The 23,031-nt window shown below is 36.2% G+C and overlaps 2 protein-coding genes across 8 annotated transcripts; both read right to left on the reverse strand.

The window, feature by feature from the left end:
* Positions 1 to 1,158: 1,158 nt before the first annotated feature.
* Positions 1,159 to 5,946, reverse strand: LOC137713083 (glycosyltransferase-like At3g57200). Its single transcript, XM_068452335.1, has 11 exons — positions 5,410 to 5,946; positions 4,584 to 4,733; positions 4,402 to 4,454; positions 4,006 to 4,114; positions 3,783 to 3,917; positions 3,366 to 3,410; positions 3,035 to 3,222; positions 2,689 to 2,830; positions 2,191 to 2,237; positions 1,839 to 1,926; positions 1,159 to 1,713 (listed from the first exon to the last, which is right to left on the reverse strand). The coding sequence occupies exons 1-11, from the start codon at positions 5,779 to 5,781 to the stop codon at positions 1,405 to 1,407; spliced, it is 1,638 nt and encodes a 545-aa protein (XP_068308436.1). The 5' UTR covers positions 5,782 to 5,946; the 3' UTR covers positions 1,159 to 1,404.
* A 5,358-nt stretch (positions 5,947 to 11,304) lies between these two features.
* LOC137712819 (folylpolyglutamate synthase) lies at positions 11,305 to 19,858 on the reverse strand. 7 transcript variants are annotated; one of them, XR_011065242.1, is made up of 16 exons: positions 19,672 to 19,852; positions 18,562 to 18,724; positions 18,072 to 18,283; positions 17,824 to 17,889; positions 17,345 to 17,454; positions 17,012 to 17,072; positions 16,331 to 16,414; positions 15,424 to 15,519; positions 15,211 to 15,271; positions 14,962 to 15,008; positions 14,736 to 14,858; positions 13,529 to 14,026; positions 13,267 to 13,345; positions 12,667 to 12,819; positions 12,310 to 12,415; positions 11,305 to 11,597 (listed from the first exon to the last, which is right to left on the reverse strand). XR_011065242.1 is itself a non-coding variant. In XM_068451987.1 (16 exons), exons 2-16 carry the CDS (start codon positions 18,707 to 18,709, stop codon positions 11,538 to 11,540), a joined length of 1,995 nt encoding a protein of 664 aa, XP_068308088.1. In that variant the 5' UTR covers positions 18,710 to 18,724; positions 19,672 to 19,848; the 3' UTR covers positions 11,305 to 11,537. The 7 variants fall into 7 exon arrangements, 4 of the variants coding, with proteins under 4 accessions (XP_068308088.1, XP_068308089.1, XP_068308090.1 ...); XM_068451987.1 differs by having other exon boundaries at positions 12,310 to 12,506; positions 19,672 to 19,848; XM_068451988.1 differs by having other exon boundaries at positions 12,310 to 12,506; positions 15,463 to 15,519; positions 19,672 to 19,847.
* Between the last annotated feature and the right edge of the window lie 3,173 nt (positions 19,859 to 23,031).

A 23,031-nucleotide genomic window follows, 5' to 3' on the forward strand; every position in this document is an offset into this window, starting at 1 on the left:
GCCCCAATCCACCCCGTCCAAAATGAGCTGGGCAATAGCTCATTTTTAAGCCTAGCACCCCAAAAACCCACTCCACCCCATCCAATTAGCTGGCCAAAAATGGAGGCCAGCTTTGAGCCCAGTACAAAATAAAATGACCCAAAAACCAGGCCACATGACTCTAGTCTGACGTCAACATGATGTTATCCATGTGAAATAATATTTTTTGCGGCTAGCGCATGGGCGCTTGTTTCGGACTTAAAAAAAAGTCAGAAATCTTACTGTTGGCCATGTCTCCACTTTTGGGCTGTTGGATTTCAATCTTTTTGAAATCCAACGGTCTAGATTAATTAACTTACTAAAATTTAAAAAAAATTGTAAAAATTGTTTAAAAATATAGCAAAAATAAAACTAATTATATATATATATATATATATAAATACCTAACTATCTTCCACAAATATTGTACTTTCAGATAATGACACATGACATGACAAGATTGGTTAAAAATCTCATCCGAAATTAAAATAAAATTAATAATATTTTAAAAAACTTAATAATATTTGAATACGAGTTGACTAGGCTATTCAGTTTAAAGGTGGAAATGTACTTTTTTTTTTTCTTTCTTTTTCCCGAATATAGATTTATATTAAAGATGAATAGAAATGTTTACATCCTTAGCAAAAATGTTAAACAAAGATTCTGGGCCAATACAATCCCAAACAAAAGCTCGACCCTCCTTAAAAACAAACTTAACCACCTAATGAGCAGCATGGTTACTCTCCCTAGACACAAACGCGAACGTCACTGACGTCAACCTTCGTGCTAGAAGCTCAATGAAGAATGCATACAAGACTAAAGTCGTGAGACACTTCCTTCCTAGGCATCTGGATAATCACCTTAGCATCAGATTCGATAGTCATGGTAACAAACCCATTGTCAATGCAAGCCAATAAGGCATCACTATTCATTGTAGTCAATTACTATTCATTTGAGTGGATTGAATAAACTCTTGCCTACCGAGATTTTTAGGGGTGGAGTTACTCTTAGTTTAGATAATATCCTTTATTAAAAAAAAAAAAAAAAAAACAAAAAGAACATGGTTCTAGGTAAAGCATCTCTCTATTAACCCCCATCCAATGTTGTATAAACAGAACGAATATGAGGGGAGAAAGAACATGGATTACAGTCGCCGGCAATCCGGCGGGTTCTTGAATAGCTACCAAGTAAGAAAATTACGACACTGCCAAAGGAAATCCCCTCTAACCTCTAAAACTGAAAATCCTAATCTAAACCTGTAATGTACATCAGCGCTTGGGCAATGATCGGGAAGAATCCCATAGAAAACCGAGCAATGAAAAAACACCACATCTCAACAGCAGCCAAACCTGTCTGTTTCTTTCACTCCCTCTGATGAGGTATTGGTCATTGTGATTCGGAAGAGAGTTGTACGTCAATTTGAAAATCATCCTCATCCAAGCCAGGAGGAGATAATGGTGGAACTGCCAACGGGTGAGAGGCGTCGTCTGTGAATTCCAAGACCCTTCTTGCAGTTGCTTGAGAATCTATTAGTTTACCAATCTTTCTAGAAGTAATTGCCCCAGACGTTGATTCCCTAGAGGAGTTGCTACTCTCAACCAATGACAAAAACTGATTTTTTGACAGATTTGTTTGTGCAGCTGATGCAATTACCAAGCTGAAAACACCCGATTCCCTTAATCCTTGAATGATGACCTGAAACAGAATGAAATCAAGTCAGGAGTCCAACCTCACAGCAATTGTATCATCTCACAATTAGTTACCATATTGATTGAACCAAGAAAGAAAAGCAAGGCAAGCCGCCATGGTATAGAACTAACCATCGGTGCATAAATCCGAGTCAAGATGCCCTTCCTTTGAAGTTTTAAGTTTAGCGTTTGGTCAGTCCACACAATGCGTTCCCGGTACCTAAATCACAGAAGGGACTTTAAGACTAGGAACCTAAACAAATTTCAACTTTGAGACCTACTTACATCCGACTCTCAAGGATTTCCAACAATTTCTTGTTGGAAGAAATCCTTTTCTTTGTAGGAGTGGAGTGACAATTGTTACTAAGCAAAAGCTAGAAACCCCACATTGAAGTGATCAATGTAACTTAATGCCTAAATGTTTCTGCACCGCCACATAACAAGGATAAGAAAATCTATTGGTGATTGTGATAATAACTATTACCAGCTAAGCATTTCCTCCTCTGTTGCAGTGGAAGCAATTATGAATGCCTGCAAAAGATGAGAGGAAGAAGTATAAGCATGACAAATCAAATTTAACCAACTGTCGAGACAACTGCGCTGAAAAGAAAATCTAATATCAGAAATATGGCAACACCTCAAAGACTTTCTCGTCCCTCAGACTTCAACAAAATTTGTTTTCATGAATTACACTTTTACAATAATAAAAACCATACAAAAATAAAATATGTGGTAGTCCTGGGACATCTCCAACAAATCTTCAAATATTACCACAACAATAACGAGCTTAATAAATTTACAAACATAACAAATGTAATATCAAGGTTAGTTGTCAAACATAATAAATGTATATTCGACCAAAAAACAAATATATATATCAAGATTAAATTAGATGGTAAAATGTCAAGGGGGAAAAGTAGAATAATATACGAGGCAACAAGGAACATAATAAGAACACAGGTTTAAGAAGTTCAGAACTCACAGCTCTGTCAAATTCCAACATGAAACATCTTTTAACATCGTCCTTGGTAGGCTTGCAACCACACCGATCACGTCTAGAGGTCAAATCAGAAAATTTGGGATATGTATAATGCAGAACAGCAGCCTCATCCAATTTGATCTCACTATAAAATAGCATAAGGATGAAGGCTAAGTAAATACATATAACCAAGGAGAACACTAGTAATCAACTACAAGCAGAAAGACCGTTTACAATGCTCGTAAATTGGGAGTATACTGGAATGATTAGTCAATTGCAAAAGGACAGAAGTATTATATAGACGCATGTTTAAAAGGTTGATAAAATATTGTAGATAGAATAGCCATACTTTGGCGTCTTCATATAATTGTGCCATCTGTGTGCACCATTAGGGCGAAGGTGATCTTGAATTCGAGCAGCTGATTTCCCATTTCCATATGTTAGAAAGTAGTTTGGGTTGCCCCGAGTTGCTTCTTTATAATTTCCAAAATATACATCCTTTGGAAGATGGTCATAGTTTTTCTTGAACATTGACACCTACAAGAACATAAATGATAAATGATAATGGTCAGCAAAAATTTGTTGTGTTCTTTTTTCATAAAAGCAAATAATGTAATGATTCCACAAAATTGATTCACTTTCTCTTCATGAGCATTTGAAATTATTTACAGTAATTATACCTCACTGAAAGGTTCCTTGATATCGTCACGCTCTACACTACTTTCCTGAAGAAACACAAGCAGAAGTCACCATAAATTAAACTTATTCTCATATTAGTGTCAATGGTATATTTAAAAAGGCAAATAGACTAGAAGTCTGATCAACTATAATTTCTTAACATCAATAAAATGCATCATTTTTTTCACAGGGCAAAATGAATGCATCATTAGTAAAAAGACCAAAATCCACATTCAGGGGCGCAGTCTAGCTTAGACAGTAAAGCTTAGCATTCCTCTACAGAACCAAGATCAGAACTTGTCTTTATAGTTGGAGTTCAAACTTCAAACAATGGAAGACGGCCACTCTTTGCTGTATACCCTAAAAACCCATATGACAAAAAATGTGCGGAAAAAAACTATATCTAGATAATCACTTACATAATTTGGAAAGATAACAATATCAACATTTCCAGGTACATCGGACAACAACTGTCTCAAAGAGTACTCATGAGTGCCTGCTGGATATATTAGCTCATCAGTGTCAAGATGGATGATCCAATCCATGCCAGCTTCCTAAAATAGTAGAAGAAAATGTTACAAACTATATCAAGCTGGAAAAAGAAGAAATTGTGCTGTGTGCAATGAAAGAAAAAATTCATACCCTTGCCATGACAATAGCCATCTCCATGTTAAGGGACTGCTTCACAAACAACTCATAATTACACGGCTTATAGAAGAAGCTAGACAACCAAGTCTCGTTCCAAATCCGGCTAAGTAAACAAAACAAAAGGCATAAATAAACCATCAGATCATGGTAGTAAGAGTATGAGAGAACTGCAGGACTGTCTTTTTTCATTAAATTGAATTTTTCTCTCGACAAAAAAGTGCTCTAATCTAAGCTTATTTATTCATTCATCAAAAAATTGTGGGAGAGGAGGAGTCCGTTCAGTACATTTGACACACCATCTTGAAAGTAAAGTTCTTTATCTTACATTTACCCATTCTAGAGGGGAATCAAAGATATAAAACAGCCTAGTGAAAATGAAAGAGTACCAACCTTTTAGCTTGCTGCTCCTCCAATTCCTTTGTCCTGTATATAACCTTCACTCCCTATAACACAGGTGTTGTATCCCATGAGAACTTGGCAAACCAAAACTAAAAAGAAACTAAGCTTATAGACATCTACTGAGTTTTGTTCACTGGTAATATATTTAAGTGAAGCATTGAACTAGAACTCACCGGAATGGTTTCTAAAACTTTAGATACTTTAGGGGATGCAGCCTTCCCTTCCACGAAAAGGAAAAAGTTTGTTACTCCAATAACCTTATGATAAAAGATCCATGGCAAAGTTTGCTCTAAACCAGCTGAAGTGCTTGTTTGAATGGATATCTGGCACACACAAAAATACAGACGGGTCGTGAGATGGCTCCAATGCCACGGTTGTATAAAGTTATAAACATACATCATGGAAATCAATGCAAAATCAAAGATCTAAGACCAATTGGAAACACGATTCCATATCATTTATACAAATAGCAAACTGGAAAATCCACGACACACATAAAACCTAATGCACCCGTGACATCAAATTCTACTTGAACATTTTTTTCTGGTTTTCCTTCAATGTAAAATGATCGTTGTTGTTCCTTTAAATTTAGTTCAATTCGTGCTTCCATCCACAAGTCATAACGCCAATATTTACTAGTTCATCAGTCGCAACATTGCCTCTTCATGTACCGATGCCTAGTACAACTTTAAATCACATCATGAAACCCGAAAATCGCCGTAGAATTTGGACATTGACAACTAAATAATAGAATCCAATCATATTTAAAAAGATATGGCACAATGACATGGTTTAATCAGAAATGACAATGTAAATGCCAAAACAACCAAAAGAGTAATCTACTACAGAACAAATCCCCAAGCATAGATTCTCAGAGCCAATAGATCCCAAGATCCAAACACAATCAATCAAATCAAATCCAAAACACCATCAATCAAATTTCGACAAACACCAATCGCAATCAAAAAATCAAATCAAATCGAACACGCACACACAGACCTTGGGCCTCAGATCGGAGGCGTAATCGAACTTCCAATCCTTGTAGTAAGGGAAGGCGGGGGAGTGGCTCCGACCCAGAACATCGACACAGTCAGAACCCGAAGAACGTAAAGCCTGGCGTTGGGGCCCATCAGTCTGGGCCATCCCAATCATGCCGGGGAACTCGTGGCGGTCAGGCGACCACCGGGTAACGGGGTCATTGAGGCCGCCCCGCCACTGGAGAACGAAGGCGAAGGCGGCGAGAGTCAGGGGGAGGACAGTGAGGAGCAGGAGGAGGCGGGAGGCGAAGGTCTGGAAGGAAGAAGAAGATGCAAACGACGAGGACGAGGAGGAAGACGAGGTGGGTCTGGAGGAAGAGTAGAGACCCGCCATGGGAGGTTGACGAGAGAGGGACAGGAGAGAGATGAGGTCTCTGGTCTGTGCATATATATATATATATATAACGGCTGAATTGTGTATGTATAGAGAGAGATAGAGAGAAGGGGGGAGGAGAGAGAGAGTTTTGAATTGTGATTTGGAACCGAAGGGGAGGAAAGGGTGTTGGAAATCCCTCCGGAAAGAGAGACAGAGACTGAGACTTTTTTGTTGTTTGCGTCGACAATGTACTGCCGGCCTTCACAATTTTTTTTTTTTTTTTTTTTTTTTTTTGGAAAGGTTTCTTTTCTTATATTTTTCCTTTTACAAATCTACCAACAAAAAATACCTTCAAGTTAATATATTTTCGATGCAATATTAAAATAATACGTTTTTTATTTAATATTGATACATTCTTTAGAGTGTTTTTGTCAAAAAGACCTAATTTTGGTTGTTGTATTTGTAAAAGGGCCTAATTTCTCAAGATTAAAACAATTGGGTGTGAAAATCACTTCTCATTTCAAAATGCAATATTTCTCTAACTAGGAATGTAAGTACGTTTAATTTGAGCTATTTTTTATGTGTTTAATTTGAACTATAAATAGTAATTGTCACATGCTATATATGTGTTCATACGTCCACTAGAACTCGATTTTAATTTCATTTTATTCTTTGTAACTCAAAAGTCGTCACTTCACTTTCTGATACTCATAATGCTCTCCATTTGCCCCATGGGACTCAATTTTGATTCAGTTTTGCTTTCTGAAACTTAAAAGTCGTCTATATAAAACTCAAAATTCGTTCCACATTGTCTTAGATCTATTAATTTCTTATGTGGGTTTGATTTGGGTGTGTTAAGCCAATCAATTTTTTTTTTCTTTTCATCTCTTCAATTGCTTTTAAACTTAATATTCTTTAATTGTTGAATGTTAACACATAATGGAGATTTATAATAAAATTTATTGCATGTGTGACATAGTCTTATTGGGTATTGGGTCCCACACATGTTCAGGGAAAAGAAAGAGCTCACAAGTCAAAGTGGAACGAATTTTGAGTTTCAAGAAATAAAATGTTGTCTTTTGAGTTACATGAACAAAATAATATCAAAATAAAGTGCTAGAGGACGTAGCTAAAAATAAGCCCTGGACTTAACCTTTGCATTGAACTTTCTTGCTGTTACAAATAACACGTGTCATTATGTACACAGAAAAGCAAGACTTTTAATGCTTCGGGCTAGAAATTAAAGGAGGAAAATAAAAAATAATATAATTTCAATGCATTAAATGTCTTTTTATTTTGTATAAAAAAATGACAGGACACTTGTTAAATTGAGAAATTTCATTTGCAAAGGTTAATGTAAGCATTTCTCTCATACGAGAACTTACTTGGGTCTCTGACTCATCTTCGTGTAGAGCATTATGTCTTTATTTAAGATGAAAATGAATCAATCGTTTTGTTATTCTCATTCAATACATAAGTGTCAAAACAAAGTCGGGTTGTCAGAATTTTTAGATAAAACTTAGGACGCGTTTGTTTGGCTTCGTTAGAATTCATTGGACTGGGCCGAGACCGTGTTTGGAAGCGCTTGGACTGGACTAAGTCGGACTCGTGCCGACTAAGTCCTTCGCTAGCTGATCTTAGCTAAGCCCCTAAAAAACTACGGGATGGCTAATCCCGTCTCCACCACCAACATCCCGCGAACCCAGTCATCAAAATCCAGCCTTTTTGCCGATCTCCGTCGTCCTGCGAACCCAACCCCCTATTTGCTTCCCGACGAACCCACAGCCCAAATTTCCCGACGAACCGACGAAAGAACACTTAATCAATATGCGGAAATGGATTCTCCATTTTCGTCGATTGAACTGGAATTAGACCCATAAAACGGAGATAACGGTCTCCGCCTGAAGAACTTTGGATCCGAAAACGATATTCGCAATTTGAGATCCCTCTGCTACCTGTAGCTCCTGCGCCAAGCGCTTCCTTGGAGGTGAAACAAAATGAATACAAGGGGAGAGAGGGGAGAGGAGACAGTGGTACAGATGTGAAACGGTAGAAAAAGGAAGGGGGAGGAGGAGACAGTGGGTGGAGTAAAAAATGAGATTTAAAAAAAATGAGAGATATAGATATCGGAGAAGACGATGAGTCTAGCACAAATGGAAAATGATAAAGAAATAATAAAATATTAATTGATATAGATTAAATTAATAATTAAATTTTAATAGATATAGATTAAATAATATAATATTATAATTCGGTTTTTTAGTCTTACATTTCATCAAACGCTTTACTAAATCAATTCAGCTTAATCTATTATAAATCAGTTCAGTTTAGTCCTTAAAACTAATTCAGTCCAAAAGAATCTGATACAACAAATGCATCATTAATGTCGATAACCATTTGATCCAGTAACATATGTCAAAATTTAGAATTCAGTTATTTAATAAAATGTAAACAAAAATGGTCATTATTCTCTAGAGCTTTTAGAAAGAGGAAAAGAAAAAGTAATTACTTTATATTCATCGCGCGTTTTTTCCTCCTTGGTTTTTTAGTCTCTTTAGACAAAAGAAAGAGACAGGTGTTGTACTTAGGTATTGCTCCCAAGAGACATACCACGTGTTATATGTTTAAAAGCGACTCCTTCGTGCACTAATTACAAAAGCAAAAGTGTTATTATTGAAGGCGACTCTAAATTCTTAATCTAAATTCAAAAGTGTTATATTAAATAAGAACTAAAATAATAAAAATATTTTAATTTGATAAATAATGGGTTAAATTAATTTGATAAAAATTGAGGATATTTTTGTCATTGTATCTTTATTTAATGAAGATTTTTCACAAAATGATTAAAATGATTAATGGTGGACGATCTCAGAGACCACTAGTATCGATTTCAAATCTTAATGATCAAAATAAAAAATTATACAAATCTCAATGATCATTTTGGATATAAAGCTAATGCAAATTAATAATGTTAGGAAAATGTTTGGTGTTTATCGAAAAATGTTTGGTGTTTATCGAAACAAAATTCATAATCTCCAATCTCAACATACTTATAAGAAAGCAAATACAACAGACGACGTTCTTGCAAATTTACTTTTTATGTTTATTTTTTTTAAATGAAAGGATGATAATGAATTAAAACAAACGAACTAACTAAAATTTTGGTCGTCGAATTACAATAGTAATCTTACTTTTTAAACTCGCACAAAACAATTAGAAAGAATCAAGACTCTTAGATTAGCCCTTAACTGCAAAGTAGGAGGATCTTGCAAACCGAAACATAAATACGATCATGCTTGTATTTGTTGAGGTGGGAACATGAGAGAGAATGAAAGGAGGGTGAGAGTACCAAATTTGGTATGCCTAGCTGTAGCTGCTACTATTTATGAGCTCTCTGTATTGCTTAAGCAAATTACATATCAGGGTAGCAATCCTCGCCATTGAAATTGCCATATGTGTTTGTAAATTGTACTTATCGTCCCCACCTACTGCTCTACAAAAACCGACGTTAAAGAGAGAAGGCGGCTAATCTAAAAAATGGTGGCTATGCTGGAATGAGGATCCATCCCCGGATCATCTTTGTAAGAATTTTGAGAATTCTTTAATTGTGTCTGTTTATCGCATATCATGAAGTCAAAAAATAATTTTAAATTTTTTTATTTAAAATTGAACACAAACAGTAACTAAAAAAAAATAATCGCACAATGTATGATAAACGAACTTAATTAAAAAATCTTTAAGATTCAAAAAGGATCTGAAGAGGATCCTCATTTGCTACACTAGGGTTGGATCGAAACTGTTCTAATTGGCTGGCTACGAATCCTACTCAAGAATTATTCCAATACTTAAACGTGCACGCCAACTTTTTTACAGTTTGACTTTGAAACTCATTTTCCAGCTTCAGAAGCAAGCGGTCCTTTATTACGGTATAAAAAAGTAATTGAGTTCTTGTACGGCGATGTAAATTCGAACTTTGTCAGTGGTTAACCTAATATTGAATCTAATAAAATTTATCGTTTGACGAAAAAAAATAAAATAAAAGAGTCTGGCTACAAACTACTCAACTTTTTATCCCTTAGTTGATAACAAAGGAAAAAATAAAGGAAAACTAACAAAAAGAACTTGAAAAATTTTAGTTTTAATAAAAAACCATGTTATAAGTTTTGTTTAATGATTAGTACAAGGCCCATATTAAAGTAGACCAACTAAAAACGGTTCAACTATAATAAATTATGAATTGTCGATTTTACCTCTAACTTTTTTAAGCTGAGTTCTAGATTTTCGCTGTTAATGGAGTTCATCGTTGTTTTGCAGACCTTATTTTTCTTTGAAACAAAAATATAGATCCTCATGCTATATTTGAAATGTGATTGTCATTATTATTCATAGTGTATTTGAGATACTATTTTTCAATTTTTCTTCATCAATGGAGTTCGTCGTTTGTTTCTCTAGAAAATAAATTTGAGATCTGCATGTTATTCAATAATAATGACGAGTCACTGTTTCTGGACTGTAAAAATAAACTGTCTCCGAATTTTAAGCAACACTGTTTTTGGAATCTAAGTCACTTTACTTCTTGAATCCGAGTCACTGTTTCTAGATCCAAATGAAATAAACACACTGTTTATTAAATGTAAGCTAGAAAAGAAATAGTGAAATTCACTGTATTTGGATTCCAAGCAAATTAAGCACCTTGTTTCTTAAATATAATCAACTGATGCATGAAAGAAAAGAAACAGTCAAAGGTTAAAACATAGACTATTTTTGGAATTTAAGTCACTGTTTCTGAAATTTAAATCACAGTTTTTGGATTTTGGTTCTTTTCTTTCCAGATACAGTGTTTATTTGTGCCAGACAAAAAAACACTGTATATGATTTTTTTTTTTTTTTTCCAGAAATAGTGTTATGTTTTGGGTTCTCCAGAAACAGCTTTATGTTTTGTTTTGTTTTTTTTTTTTTTTTTTTCTAGACACTTTTTCACCAATTTCTGCCATTAAACTTCTTTGAACTTGTGTTCGGCAGCTTTGTTTCGATGAATGCTTCATTTTTCAACTTTGATTTGGTTGTTTTTGAAATGGAGGAATTCGATTTAGTTGTTTTTGCCACGCCTGCACGAGCCATGGTCACGTTAATTCTCGAGCCCATAAAATCAATCCACACTTGATAGTTAATTCCATTGTTGAGCTTCAACTCGTTGAAATCTTGATCAAGTTTGCCACTCCAATACCCAGTGGTGCTCAAAGCATTAGAGGTAAGAGAGTTGATGTCCAAACCAACATGGTTGTCATTAGGATCCTAGAACTCTTGGTTTTCGAAGACATCAAACTCGACACCGAAAATGTTGTTGTTGGGGTCGCTGTTTTTTGAGAAGTTGAAAAAACCCAAGTGCTGTGCGGAGCTTGCACCGCTAAAGCCAGATAAGGGTGAGAAAAGGATGGTTTTTTATCAAACTTTGAACCCTTTTGGTTAAATAACATTTTGGGATGGTTTTTGGTTAAATATTTGTTGGCCCAAACCCTTTTCATTAAAGCTCCCAAAAAATAATAATGTTTCCTTAATTCAATCATGACAGTATGCGTACATACGGTTCATTCCGGCACTGTTAAACAAGACATTATATGATTATATCACGCAAGGACTGCCAAAAGAACAGTACAAATTTTCTTTATGGTACAACACTAAGGGGTAATACAAACAGTTACTGGTACAAAACGGAAACGTAGTTTAAGAATGTTGGGGTAGTTTAAGAATGTTTTGGTTGAAAAATATTGGAATCATCTCTTCAACAGCTTTAGTACATCTCCAACCAAATGCAGCGATCCCGTTACAAGAACCTGCACATCCACAATAAGCATTCAACATGTATGCATTTCTACCATCATACAGACTATTCCCACTTACAAGAACATAATTTTATGGCTCCGTGGTTTCAGTAATCGAACAATGGCCATTGCGTATAATATCACAATGCACATCATTCAGTATATCTGTCTAGCAGCCTATTCAAAAGTTACCAAATAATTCTGAAGGACGACGCTACATATGGAGAACTTATGTGGGACTGTATGTGACTGAACTATGAGAGATTGCTTTTGTTTCATGTTTCTAAGAGCGGTCTGATCCCTTAGTTGATCAGACCGCTCCTGGTGTTCAAACTAGTCATTAATGGTCTAGGTTGGGATAGGTTTGGCTTTTGGAGTTATCTCCAAGAAGGGTCGTCACCCCCTTTATACGCCTTGCTGCTTCATCTAAGTAGGCTTGTACGATTTAATCTTATATCTATATCGGTCATACATGACACCTTATTTTTATACAATGATATAGCCTCTTTCTTATAGGAATTCAAGCTGAAAAGAAAAAGGCTTCATCTAGTTACTGAAAGAACGACATTTGACCTACATGAATAAGTTCACTAAGATGCATGAATCCCTATTTAGATCCTTTAAATTCCAATATTAACTCCACGGTCTGCTGGTTTATCTATACGAAGCAAATGGTAAAGCTTTATGCGCTCAATGAAAGTATAAGTTTCAGCCAGTAATTTACCTGGATTCTAACAGAAGGGTTACGTTTTACACAATCCCGGAGCCAACTTATTGCCAATGGCAGTGAAGGGATTACAGCACTGTGGGAAAAACGATTATCTACAGGACTGCAATGAGAAGCATCCTCATAAAGAAACTCATAAGGTAAAACTTTTGCAGCATCAATCTCTAGTTCTGCATCCATAACAATGTCGACTTCTGCATCCGAGCAGAAAAACATTGTATTGGTGCTGGATGTATCTAACATAGTAAAAGTAAACCGAAATATACACGTAAAATATATACATAAATGCTTTCATTATTATCTGGTATGTAATATTCCAATAACATGCAATATAAAGGAAGCCAAAGTACATACCCTTCCCATGAATCATCTTCTCCCAAAATCTCTGGAGCTTGAATTGCCAAGACAGGTCTCGGCTAAAGTTTTCAGGAATGACCGAGGCAGCAGAAGTAACTTTGCTATAACTTGACATACTTGGGACGAAAAGGGCCTTTGAGAAATGAATACCTGAGCAAAAAATTGCAACACGTCGTGAAGGCATCGGTGTCAGATCTACCATAGATCAATATCCTTGAAAAAAAAGGCATAAAAATGAATAAGCAATAAAATGAACAAAAATGAAACTTTGTTTACATGACGTTATTCTCAGAATTACAAATGACCACCTCTGATCTTGACTCTGTTTAATTGGATATTTAAAGTTAACAGAAGTACGCTCTTTAAATGTTTAAATTATCGTAGTACTTTAGGATACTGATATCATATGTAAGGTCTAGAAAGGAGACCGGCAATTGCCTGTTTCTTTTGCCCCATCCCCAACTCTGCCGACAGGTTCACACAACATTCCCTTTAAAAAGGAAAAGACACCAGTTGACACCCATACCTCAGAACTTTTTGAAGAAACAAAAAGGTAGAATTGAATCGACCAACTAATTGTTTTTGAATCTGCAATACCTGAGGAAACACATGTATTTACAAGCTGCGGAAGCAGTGCTTGAGGGTCTCTAACCTCCATGCAATTGAATAAAAGAATCTATAAGGCATGAGAATTATGTATAAGAACCGAATTATTAGATCAAACATAATCTAACTGTAAACAGGAATCCATGAGTAGGTTAAATAAGCCATTAACTGAGACACAGGTCACAAAAAGCTGTCCGGGAACACATCAAGATATCTACCACTTAAAGTAAATTGCAATCTGTATTGGTTTTACCTGCCTTGATGTTTCATAAGGCTCCTCCATTTTCCCTGATCCATATTGGATGTGACCATTCCCCAAAACCTGCTCTGCATTTTCAACCCTCAAACGAGACGATGTTTTCTGGTTTCCTTTGACAGCAGTAGAGAACCATCTGCCACAAACCTCCATGCTCTCAGGACTGTGAGCTCCATCCAAGTAGAAAATTAGATCTCCAGAAGAACTTTCAGGGTCTTTTGATGAGTTGTAGGACTTCAAAGAAGTATCATAAACAATCTGAGCTCTCCCAGAAAGATGCGCTGTTGAAAGACCTCTACAAAATGGCTCTGGTAAATCACCTTCCAGGATTTCCTGTTTTCTGAATAGTTTTTCCCAATTCCCGGTTCTTTGAAGCCAACATTTAGAAAGGGCAACGGCAAGACCGGCGTTAATGGACTGGTGGTCACCAGACAAGCTAAGCTTAAAACCATCCATCTTTTCACAGTCAAGTGGTGGCACTACTCCCAATGGAACCTGCAATTGGTAAGGACGGGTCAAAAGGCAATCCAGCAGACAATCCATAATTTCTTCTTGGCGTGAGCACGTGCACCTAATGAACCTTTAGTTATTGACCTAGGAAAAAACCTAGCAGAATAGTGGCATTGATCAGGCCTAGCTGAACACTTAAGGATGACAAACAACTTTCAACCTAGTACAGGCTTCTTGAAGGAACAGACTTCATGCGTGCAGTGTAACATGTCTTCATTTAACAAATATTACCCAATTTACATTTCATCTTAAATTTGGGATAACGAGAACAGTTATATCCATTAAGAACTGCATTCATGAGGTCAGTGCTTATTTATTTCAATGTATTAAAACACTCTTATACATGTTAACAAGATCTGAAAGCTGTAGTGTCAAATGCAGATACTGGATTTGTAGATAATATTGATACAATTTATGTCAAAAAAAAAAAAAAATCCGATGGAAAAGAAAAAAATCATAATCTCAATCTATAATTGGGGTGCGTGCTTGTCCATACGAACAGGCCATTATAAAAGGCTTTTGGAGGTATGTCATCAATGATCAGAGGAACATGGTGAATCACAATGTCTGAGGAGCAATATATACACAAGCGCACATACTTGTGTATCATGTGCACATTATAAGAGTATGTATCTGTTTACGCATATGTTCAAATTATGACCTCTACTCAATGGAATTGGGAAAGATGACTTACCGCTAAACCTTCAGCCACCTCATGTATAACATCCATTGCTTCAGGAAGTTGAGGTACCACGAATGCAGGAATATGAGGCTTCAGGGCAGGGAAGACATCAACCCAATTCAGAAAATATAGAAACTGTGAATTTGTATAAATCAAAACGGAAATATTGCGATAAATAACTCATATCAAAGAAATCATATCCATGATAGTTTGAGTTGCTAATGTAGGAGATTTATACCTTGAATATTCCAGCCTTGTGAGAGGCTATCTGCCCAAGTGTATTTCCTGCATAATATTACAATTCTTCCTAATTTTAGCTTGAAATATCAAAAATCCTCATAGCTCCATAATAATGCTAGAAATGAAGAAAATTCAAAAGAGAAAACTTAATGGCTGATAAGTGGTTGTCAGAAATGGATATCATACAATTATAACTATCAGAAACCAAAATCTGAAAAAATTAAGTTGTTGAGTCACAAAGGCGCACCCAATGTTTCTATGTGGTCCATCCCCAGTGAAGTTATCCCACAAACGACAGGTTTGTTGATCTGCACGATTTACCGCAATAAGTATTTCCATCTGTCCACTTTTATATTTACAGTTCTTTCAGGAAAAAAGTACACAGAATGCTAAAGTTTCATTTATAAAATGTGAATTGGGCTTCCAAAAGAAAACAAAACAGTTTGAAATTTGAACCCACTTCAAAAAAGTTGTAGTTCCAATGTTCCATAGAGCATACCACATTTGTTGAATCTCTTTTTCCCCCAAGACCGACTTCAATAATAGCAACATCAACCTATAAAAAAAGTACCGTTCTCAGTCACGATTAATCGGAAAAAGAGAACAAACACAAATTGATGTATCAAAAATAAAATTCATGATTTATGATTTGACGTCAAATAGCACCGAATAAGTCAAAGAGAAACTATTAGCTACCACTAATTGCAACAGATTGTTAATTTAACAGTGATTCCGAAGGTTTAACAGGAAGAAAAAATAGATATAACAATATAAATAAAGCTAAGGGGAAGAAAAACAGCTCCCCCATGGAAGCCTGCACAACAACTGGTAATCAAATGTGGACTATATGAGCACAACTAGAAAAAATTTATTCCGGAAACAAGGTTACCAAGATTCAAACATCAGGACGCAGGATTTAGTACTATGTTCATCGACCCAAGATCTTAAGCTAGTATCCTAATACGAATTAGTGCGACAGTACATATCAAGAGTCACATAGAGCACACAAATACAAAATTGATACAGAATAGGGACAGTCCAAATATAGACATAGGGTACATTGCTTGAAAAGCTTAAGAAGTGAGGGAATGCAGGGATGATCGGAGATCGGAGGCTACAATGACGGTGGAACGGCCAATTCCAAAGGAAGAAAAACAATGTCCAGCAGGCATAAATGAAAACCGTCTAGAGCTTTAGATTTCAATATTTTGCGTATAGAGATTCATTACAACTACATGCAATATATAAGAGAAAAAACAGGCGAGGAACCAAAACACAAAAACCGGGGAAAAGGAACTCCTTGCAGCAGCAATCAGCCTAATTCCAAAATGGGATGCTTTCAGTGGAATTAAGGGCCTATGAATAACCTGTTCACAGATAAATATTTTGAGAGCCAATAAAGTGAGGAACTGAAATAATGGAGGCATTGGCAGGTCCTCTGTAACCTTTTCCTGCAAATTCAAGCTTCAAAAATCAACAAACTGGGATTTATAAGTTGGGGTTTTATAGATAAAGCATTATTTTCATAAAGTATTTAGTATGTTATCAAGCAATAAAAAAATAACGAAAGACATATGCAACCTATTAAATCACAAGTCCCAACACATATGCATGGACATTTTTCTCCACCAATTTGAACAAATATAATACATATCAAGGCTCTCAGTCTAGTGAAAACATTATGCAGGGAACGTCAAACCCAACAAAGAAAAGCAATACTTCAAATTAAAAGTGATCAGAAAACCCAAAACATCTTGAGTTTTGATGTATATGACCAGTACTATCCAAAGTGATTACCCGACTACCAGCAGGTTCAAGAGCACTACTGAAATGGACGACATCCATTCATGCGGTGCTGATGAACCCCGCTGCGGTATGACCGTATGAGATTGAACAGAAACTCTTTTACAATAACAATTAGGACTATTATGTGATTAACACTATCTATGTACATTATGGAACCACTATATCATCCGTTCATGGAGGTGCTGATGAACCAAGCTTGGTATTAGATTTCAGTAATAACTTTTTACAATTTGGAAGAATACCTCCAGCTGACCCCAACAACTCCAAAAATATGGCAGAAACCTATCTTCAGTTATGTCCAACCTACACATGCAATTTAACATTACACTCAGATCCAAAAGTTACATTGACAGTCAATGTTCAATCAGACAAGTATATTCAATTCAATAAAACAAGTGCAAATGTAAAAACATGACAAATCCTAAGGTTAATTTTGGCCATCGAGTTCTATTATAGAGAGAGAGAGAGAGAGAGAGAGAGAGAGAGAGAGAGAGAGAGAGAGAGAGATAAGGCCAAGTCTAACGTATCCATAAATAATTTAGCCATACAGTTAATGTTGATGTTAAAATACTAACCCATTGATCCGAAATCTTTCTCTCACATCAATCAAGTGAGGAGAAGTGAACAGTCCCGTTCGAAAACCACACTCCCGTAGAATAGCCTCACAAAACGTGCATGTTGAACCCTTAAATGTGAAAGCCCAAAAGAACAACAGAAAGAGTGAGAAAGAGAGAGAGCTATTGTGCGTTCTTCAATAACCTTAGACATATTATACTGCATTTCGAAGGATACAAATATGCACATCTGGTGAGGCCTTCATTAATATGTTTTTCAATCTTTGGATCAGACATGGTTGATGCATCTCAGCTGTTCAGATCTGATCTGACAAGTAATAAAACATGTTCTTCTTGAAGGACCTTATTAGCAAGTGACATTGGGCTCATTAACAATACTAGGTTGATATCATAATTAATTAATTAGAAGTTGAGAAGCTTCTAAAAGCTTTAGTCTGATTTATCGAGAATATATGGATCATTGTTTAAAAGGAAAACACCTTGCCCTTCGTTCCAGCAACATGAATTATCCTGAGTCCATCTATCTTTTCCTCCAAGCCTAATATCTGTAAAGAAACCAAGAATTCTGTATTTCAATCCATAAGCATGAAATTAAAAATTTAAGAGCAATATATGTCACTACAAAGATGCTACTGATATACCACCAACACTCCCAGTCATGTAAGTCTAATTTATGTTATAATTACTCGGACTATGCTGGTCTAAATGTATTGTGTCAGTATGCTACCTTGAGATATATCGACATCCTTTCCAATTTCCCATATTTACCACCTACGGATGATGTATCTCCGCGCTTTTTATGTGTAATCAGGGAGGAAAGTGCTTCCATGGTAGATTCATACGAAGATGTAATAAGTAAGTCATCTGAGTACTCCTTGGCAACCACATTGGTTTGCATATGTTCCATAACTTGATATGATATCGTTGTAGATGTATAACCTAAACAATAAGCCAGGAAAGAAATCAACTCAAGTCTCTTCAATCCTGCAGAAATAGGACTTTTCAAAAAACGAGGTTGTAAATTTTTAACGGATGACAAAACAACTGAGGGTATCCAATTCCGAGATTTCACCCATAGATTGGGATTATCACACATGATCTGAGTTGAGGAACCTCCAAATCACAGCGTTTCAGCTTAACTTGTCAAAATCATTGATCTTAGATTATATGTAATATGAGAAATTCTGAACATCCAGTTTGCCTGGAAATAAACTTACCACGTCTATTGAGATGACTTGTGCCTATAATATCTGGCACGTGACTTGCGCTCCATGTTCTATTGTTAAACAAGCAATGACTTCGGTCATGGAAGTGTGAAACACCAAATAGATCACACTTCAGGTGAGTGTGTGAATAGGCATTCATCAGGGAGCATCATCCCTGAAAAACACAATAAATTTTAAGTTACGGTACTAAAAGAAATAAAATCACGTGACATGCTCACAAAACACAATAGGCTGTGTAACGAGGGGTCAAAGAAAAATATCTTTCCATATCTCATACAAGCCACGGTAACACAGCCTTGTCGGTTGTCACCTACCCCCGATCCAATTGTGTAGTTCCTTTTTTCTTTTTCTTTTTTGTAAACTATCCCTCAACCAAGTTAAACTCCCCAGTTTAAGACGAACTGTAAACCCAATTTTCAAATTATGTGTAGAATGCAGAAATGATAAGTGCGGAGTTATAGTTTTACATTGGACCTCTCCTCGGGTTATATATATTCATTTGAGAGAATATGATCAAATAATCTTCTTCTTTTGTATTGATTCTTACGGTATCATAACAATTCATCATCCCTAAGGTGTATGAGCAAAAGCTGATTCCAAGGAAAACTTTCCCTCAAACAATTTAGAAATCGGGTAGTCCGTCTTTAAACTCTCTACAATGTGCAGAGCTCGAGTAACAGATGAAGAACTGGTTGCACTGAAATCAGCATAGTAGTTAATTTCAAGTATACGAATTAATGACATTTCCAAAACCAATTACTTCTTTTTGAAATCCTAGCCTATAACCGACAGCATACTTTTGCAATTAAGTTAAGCAGGTAACATCAACCATGTTTCAATGTTTAAAAGAGGGTAAATTATGAACTCAATAACCACATTTGCCTTCCCACAAAGCAGCAAATAAAACCAGATAGCCCATTATTCTCCTTGTTCTTCTCCATTTTCTCTTTAAAAAATGGCAAAATTTGGACAGGAGATTATAAAAAAAACAAAGTATTCCCACAAAACTCATGCTTTTCGTTTCTGTTCTAAATCAATGTGTTTGCATTTGAGAGAGAGAGAGAGAGAGAGAGAGAGAGAGAGAGAGAGAGGGAGACTGACAGAGGAAATGAGCGCAGGAGGAGGAGGCATGGTTGCGTCGTGAGTAGGAGGAGATTCGGCGCCGCTTCTCGTGGAGGTGTGTCCGCGCTTTCCGAGGCTAGCTAGTCGGAACTCCTTATAAACGCAATCTTTGTTCCTTTTTCTTTGCGAGTCTCTGACCAACCGCAACCAACCCTCTGGGCCCCAGCCTCGCGTATCACCTACAAAAGTTAAAAACCAGTACTTTAAACGGCGCTAAGAGCTAATCAGTTAGTCGTTTACAACGACGATTGTTGTTTATGCTATAATCCAAATTCATCTTTTTTTGGATCATCATTAGAAGATCAACCATATAAAAACTCATAAAGTAATACTTTAAACGGCGTTAAGGGCTAATTAGTAGGTAATTTAATACGACAATTGTTTATACTTAAACTATAATAATTGTAGATTATTATAATTTAAATTCATATTTTTTAAGGTTGTCATTAGAAAATCAACCATATAAAAACTCACTAAAATTGAAAATCATTTAGTTATTTAACTGTTATGACCAAGGTTCTAAAAAACGCTAGGCGCTAGTCGGGCAGCGAGCTGGGGCCTAGTGCTTAGACGGCTAGGCGGGGCTAGGCGGGCGCCTAGGCGGACCAGGCGGATTTAACTAATTCCATTATATTTCATGTAAATAAGTGTATGTTTATACTTAAAATATATATAATTTCATCATAAACTACAAAATAGAATGACATATATATTATGAAATATTGGAACATAATGAAAACATAGGGAACAAACATATAATGTGTGCTCATTTAAGTATTCGACAAGTCTCTTACAATTTATTGAAAAAAAATAAAATGCAAAATGAAAGTTATCTATTTTTTGCCTAAGTGAGTCGATGCCTAGGCGGGTTTGGACGGGTGCCTAAACGGGTTTGGGCGGGTGCTTAGGCGGTGTAGGCGGGCACCTCAATAGGTCTGTGGGCCCTTTCTTAATTTTCAAACGCCTAGGCATTAATCGGGACGGTAACCAGGCACCTAGTGCCTAGGCGGCGCTAGGCAGAGATTTTTAGAACAGTTGTTATGACTTGCTAAAAAGACAAACAATATAGTTAGTAAACAATGAAATGTTTACAATAATATTAAAAAATCATTTAGTTATTTAAGTGAATTTTACAAAGATGACCTAAAAATAAAGAGTTTGGTTGATAAGATTACTTGTTGGATTTTTTTTTTTTTGGAAGAAGGGTAAATTCATTTCCAACAACACATAATTACAATTTACAAGAAGGGAGGTCCAACTACAATATACACACATTCAAAATATGGACCACCAAAGGAAAAAGAGAAGCCCAAAAACAGACTTTTGAGCCCAAACAAAACACCGAAACAACCTAACAACTTCCAACCAACGTTGTCGTTGGTATACCACTTTCCACCCAATATAAACCAACATCCCCTGAAAACCTCTAAAATCCAGCCATACACAGCCCCATACATGGATGAGAATAAGACTCCAAATTTCATCTGAGAGAACAACATCATTCTAGGGCTGGGAGCGGGCTGGGCCGGGCACAAATTTGGAGGAACTGAACCCTACCCGTTTTAAAATGTAATGGGGCAGGTCGGGTAAAAGGCTTTTGAGTTTTGGAACCAGACATATCCCGGCCCGTTTGAAACAGGCCGGTTCGGGGCAGGTCCATGGTTCCTATTGCATTTTTTTTCCGTCAACACCAAAGGGACGGCGTCGTTCAAGTCGTCTTCCTCAATCGTCGAGCAACCATTTCCCAATCGTCAACCTAGATACAGCTCGGACCATTCAAGTCGACTTCCTTAGCCGTCATCTTCATCGATCTAGAACCATAAAACTCATCCAACCAACCCAAAATCAAAAATCAAAACCATAAAAAAAAAAAAAAAAAAAAACCCAGAAAATACGTGTCAAGGAGAGAGGAGAAGACGAGTTAGGGAGAGGGAGAGTGGCCTACTCCATAAGAAACTCAAGACACGCGGGTAGGGCTGGTAATGAGATTCGAGCTCAGATTGCTCATTTTTTTTGGATTTTTGAGAAATTTGGATTAAAACTCAGGTTTTTGAAACACGCCAGTTTGATTTCTTTCTAATGAGGAAGAAGTGAGAGAGAGAGAGAGAGAGAGAGAGAGAGAGAGAGAGAGAGAGAGAGTTGTGATGGAGAGTGATGTACACGTTGGAAAACAAGACTGGATTCAAGAATGGAACAATAAGATGGTGATAACTGATAGCATTTTATGCCAGCAAAAAAATAAAAAAATAAAAAAAATAGAACAAATTGAAATAAAGAAAGAAAACAATGCAGTACAAATGTACTACCACTTGAGAAACCAAATGTAGTACTACTAGTGTAATACCACTTTAACCATAACATATATTATGATAATTTTGTGAGAATTGGGAGAAACGAATCCAGCGGGGGCTTTGTTTCCTTAGGATTTTGCACCTGCCCCGCCTTGATAATTTTGTGAACCTGTCCTGGCCTACCCCGTTTTGTCTTTACAAATTTCAGACCATCCTCGTACACATCCCGAACCGCATGAAACCGGCTAGCCCTGTGGGCCTAGGGCCTATTTGCCCACCCCTATCGCTCACCGCCACGCAACGAAAGAAACCCGTGGGAAGAAACCCACTAGCATAGGTGCCAATAAAGACACCGGAAGGAGGTGGTGTGATTACTTGTTGGATTGGGCTCAAGATAATGATTAACATCGTAGTAAGTTACTAATTTATTAGCGATTGAACGCTCTCAACTAATTATATTAATTTAATAAGCTGTTGGAAGGAATAAAAAATCTTTTGTGTTAATTTTGTATTAGGGTTTTTTTTGGAACCTCTTATGAAAAAGGTTAAAATACTTTCTAATAACTGAAATTACTTATAGTGTGTTTGGAAGACAACTAAAAGTAATTATAGACCATAGAAGCACTTTCATGTAAATCACATATCAAATGCTTTTTCTTTGAAAGCTCTTGAATTTTTAATAAAAATTTCAATGTGTCCTGAATGAAAGCACTTCTGCTCATTAGTGCTTCCTATACAAGCAATCTCAAACAAATTATTAGTCATGCTCTAATTTGAGGATCCCATCACTTATTTTATTCTCATACCTCTAATTTATTCTAATTATTTTCTCAAAACCCTTTTCCTAATTTTTACTCTCGTTTTAAGACTTCGGTGTCTTTTGCTATTTTTGTTAATCATGAATGTCAATAAGCAATAATTAGGTTTAAACAAAATCAATTAAAAAGAAAATTATTTATGTACATTTTCAGGCAACACATTGCACATAAAATCTCATGAAACCACATGAGGCCCTAGTCCACTATTTCTTCTTCAACTTTAATAAAAG

The sequence above is a fragment of the Pyrus communis genome, chromosome 13 (assembly GCF_963583255.1).
Source record: "Pyrus communis chromosome 13, drPyrComm1.1, whole genome shotgun sequence".
NCBI classification, from domain to species: Eukaryota; Viridiplantae; Streptophyta; class Magnoliopsida; order Rosales; family Rosaceae; genus Pyrus; species Pyrus communis.

Bases quoted from the DNA above. Each gene is read 5' to 3' on its own strand.
- LOC137712819 (XM_068451987.1), bottom strand. From the start codon at position 18,709: ATGAATGCCTATTCACACACTCACCTGAAGTGTGATCTATTTGGTGTT. The intron at 15,520-16,330 runs GTTATTCATAGG...CTTTTTTTATAG, and splicing joins AAATATTTATCTGTGAACAG to GTTGATGTTGCTATTATTGA. The intron at 14,859-14,961 runs GTATAAATCTCC...ACAAATTCACAG, and splicing joins ACAAGGCTGGAATATTCAAG to TTTCTATATTTTCTGAATTG.
- LOC137713083 (XM_068452335.1), bottom strand. From the start codon at position 5,781: ATGGCGGGTCTCTACTCTTCCTCCAGACCCACCTCGTCTTCCTCCTCG. The intron at 3,411-3,782 runs GTAAGTGATTAT...GTGTTTCTTCAG, and splicing joins TTGTTATCTTTCCAAATTAT to GAAAGTAGTGTAGAGCGTGA. The intron at 2,831-3,034 runs GTATGGCTATTC...GCTATTTTATAG, and splicing joins AATTATATGAAGACGCCAAA to TGAGATCAAATTGGATGAGG.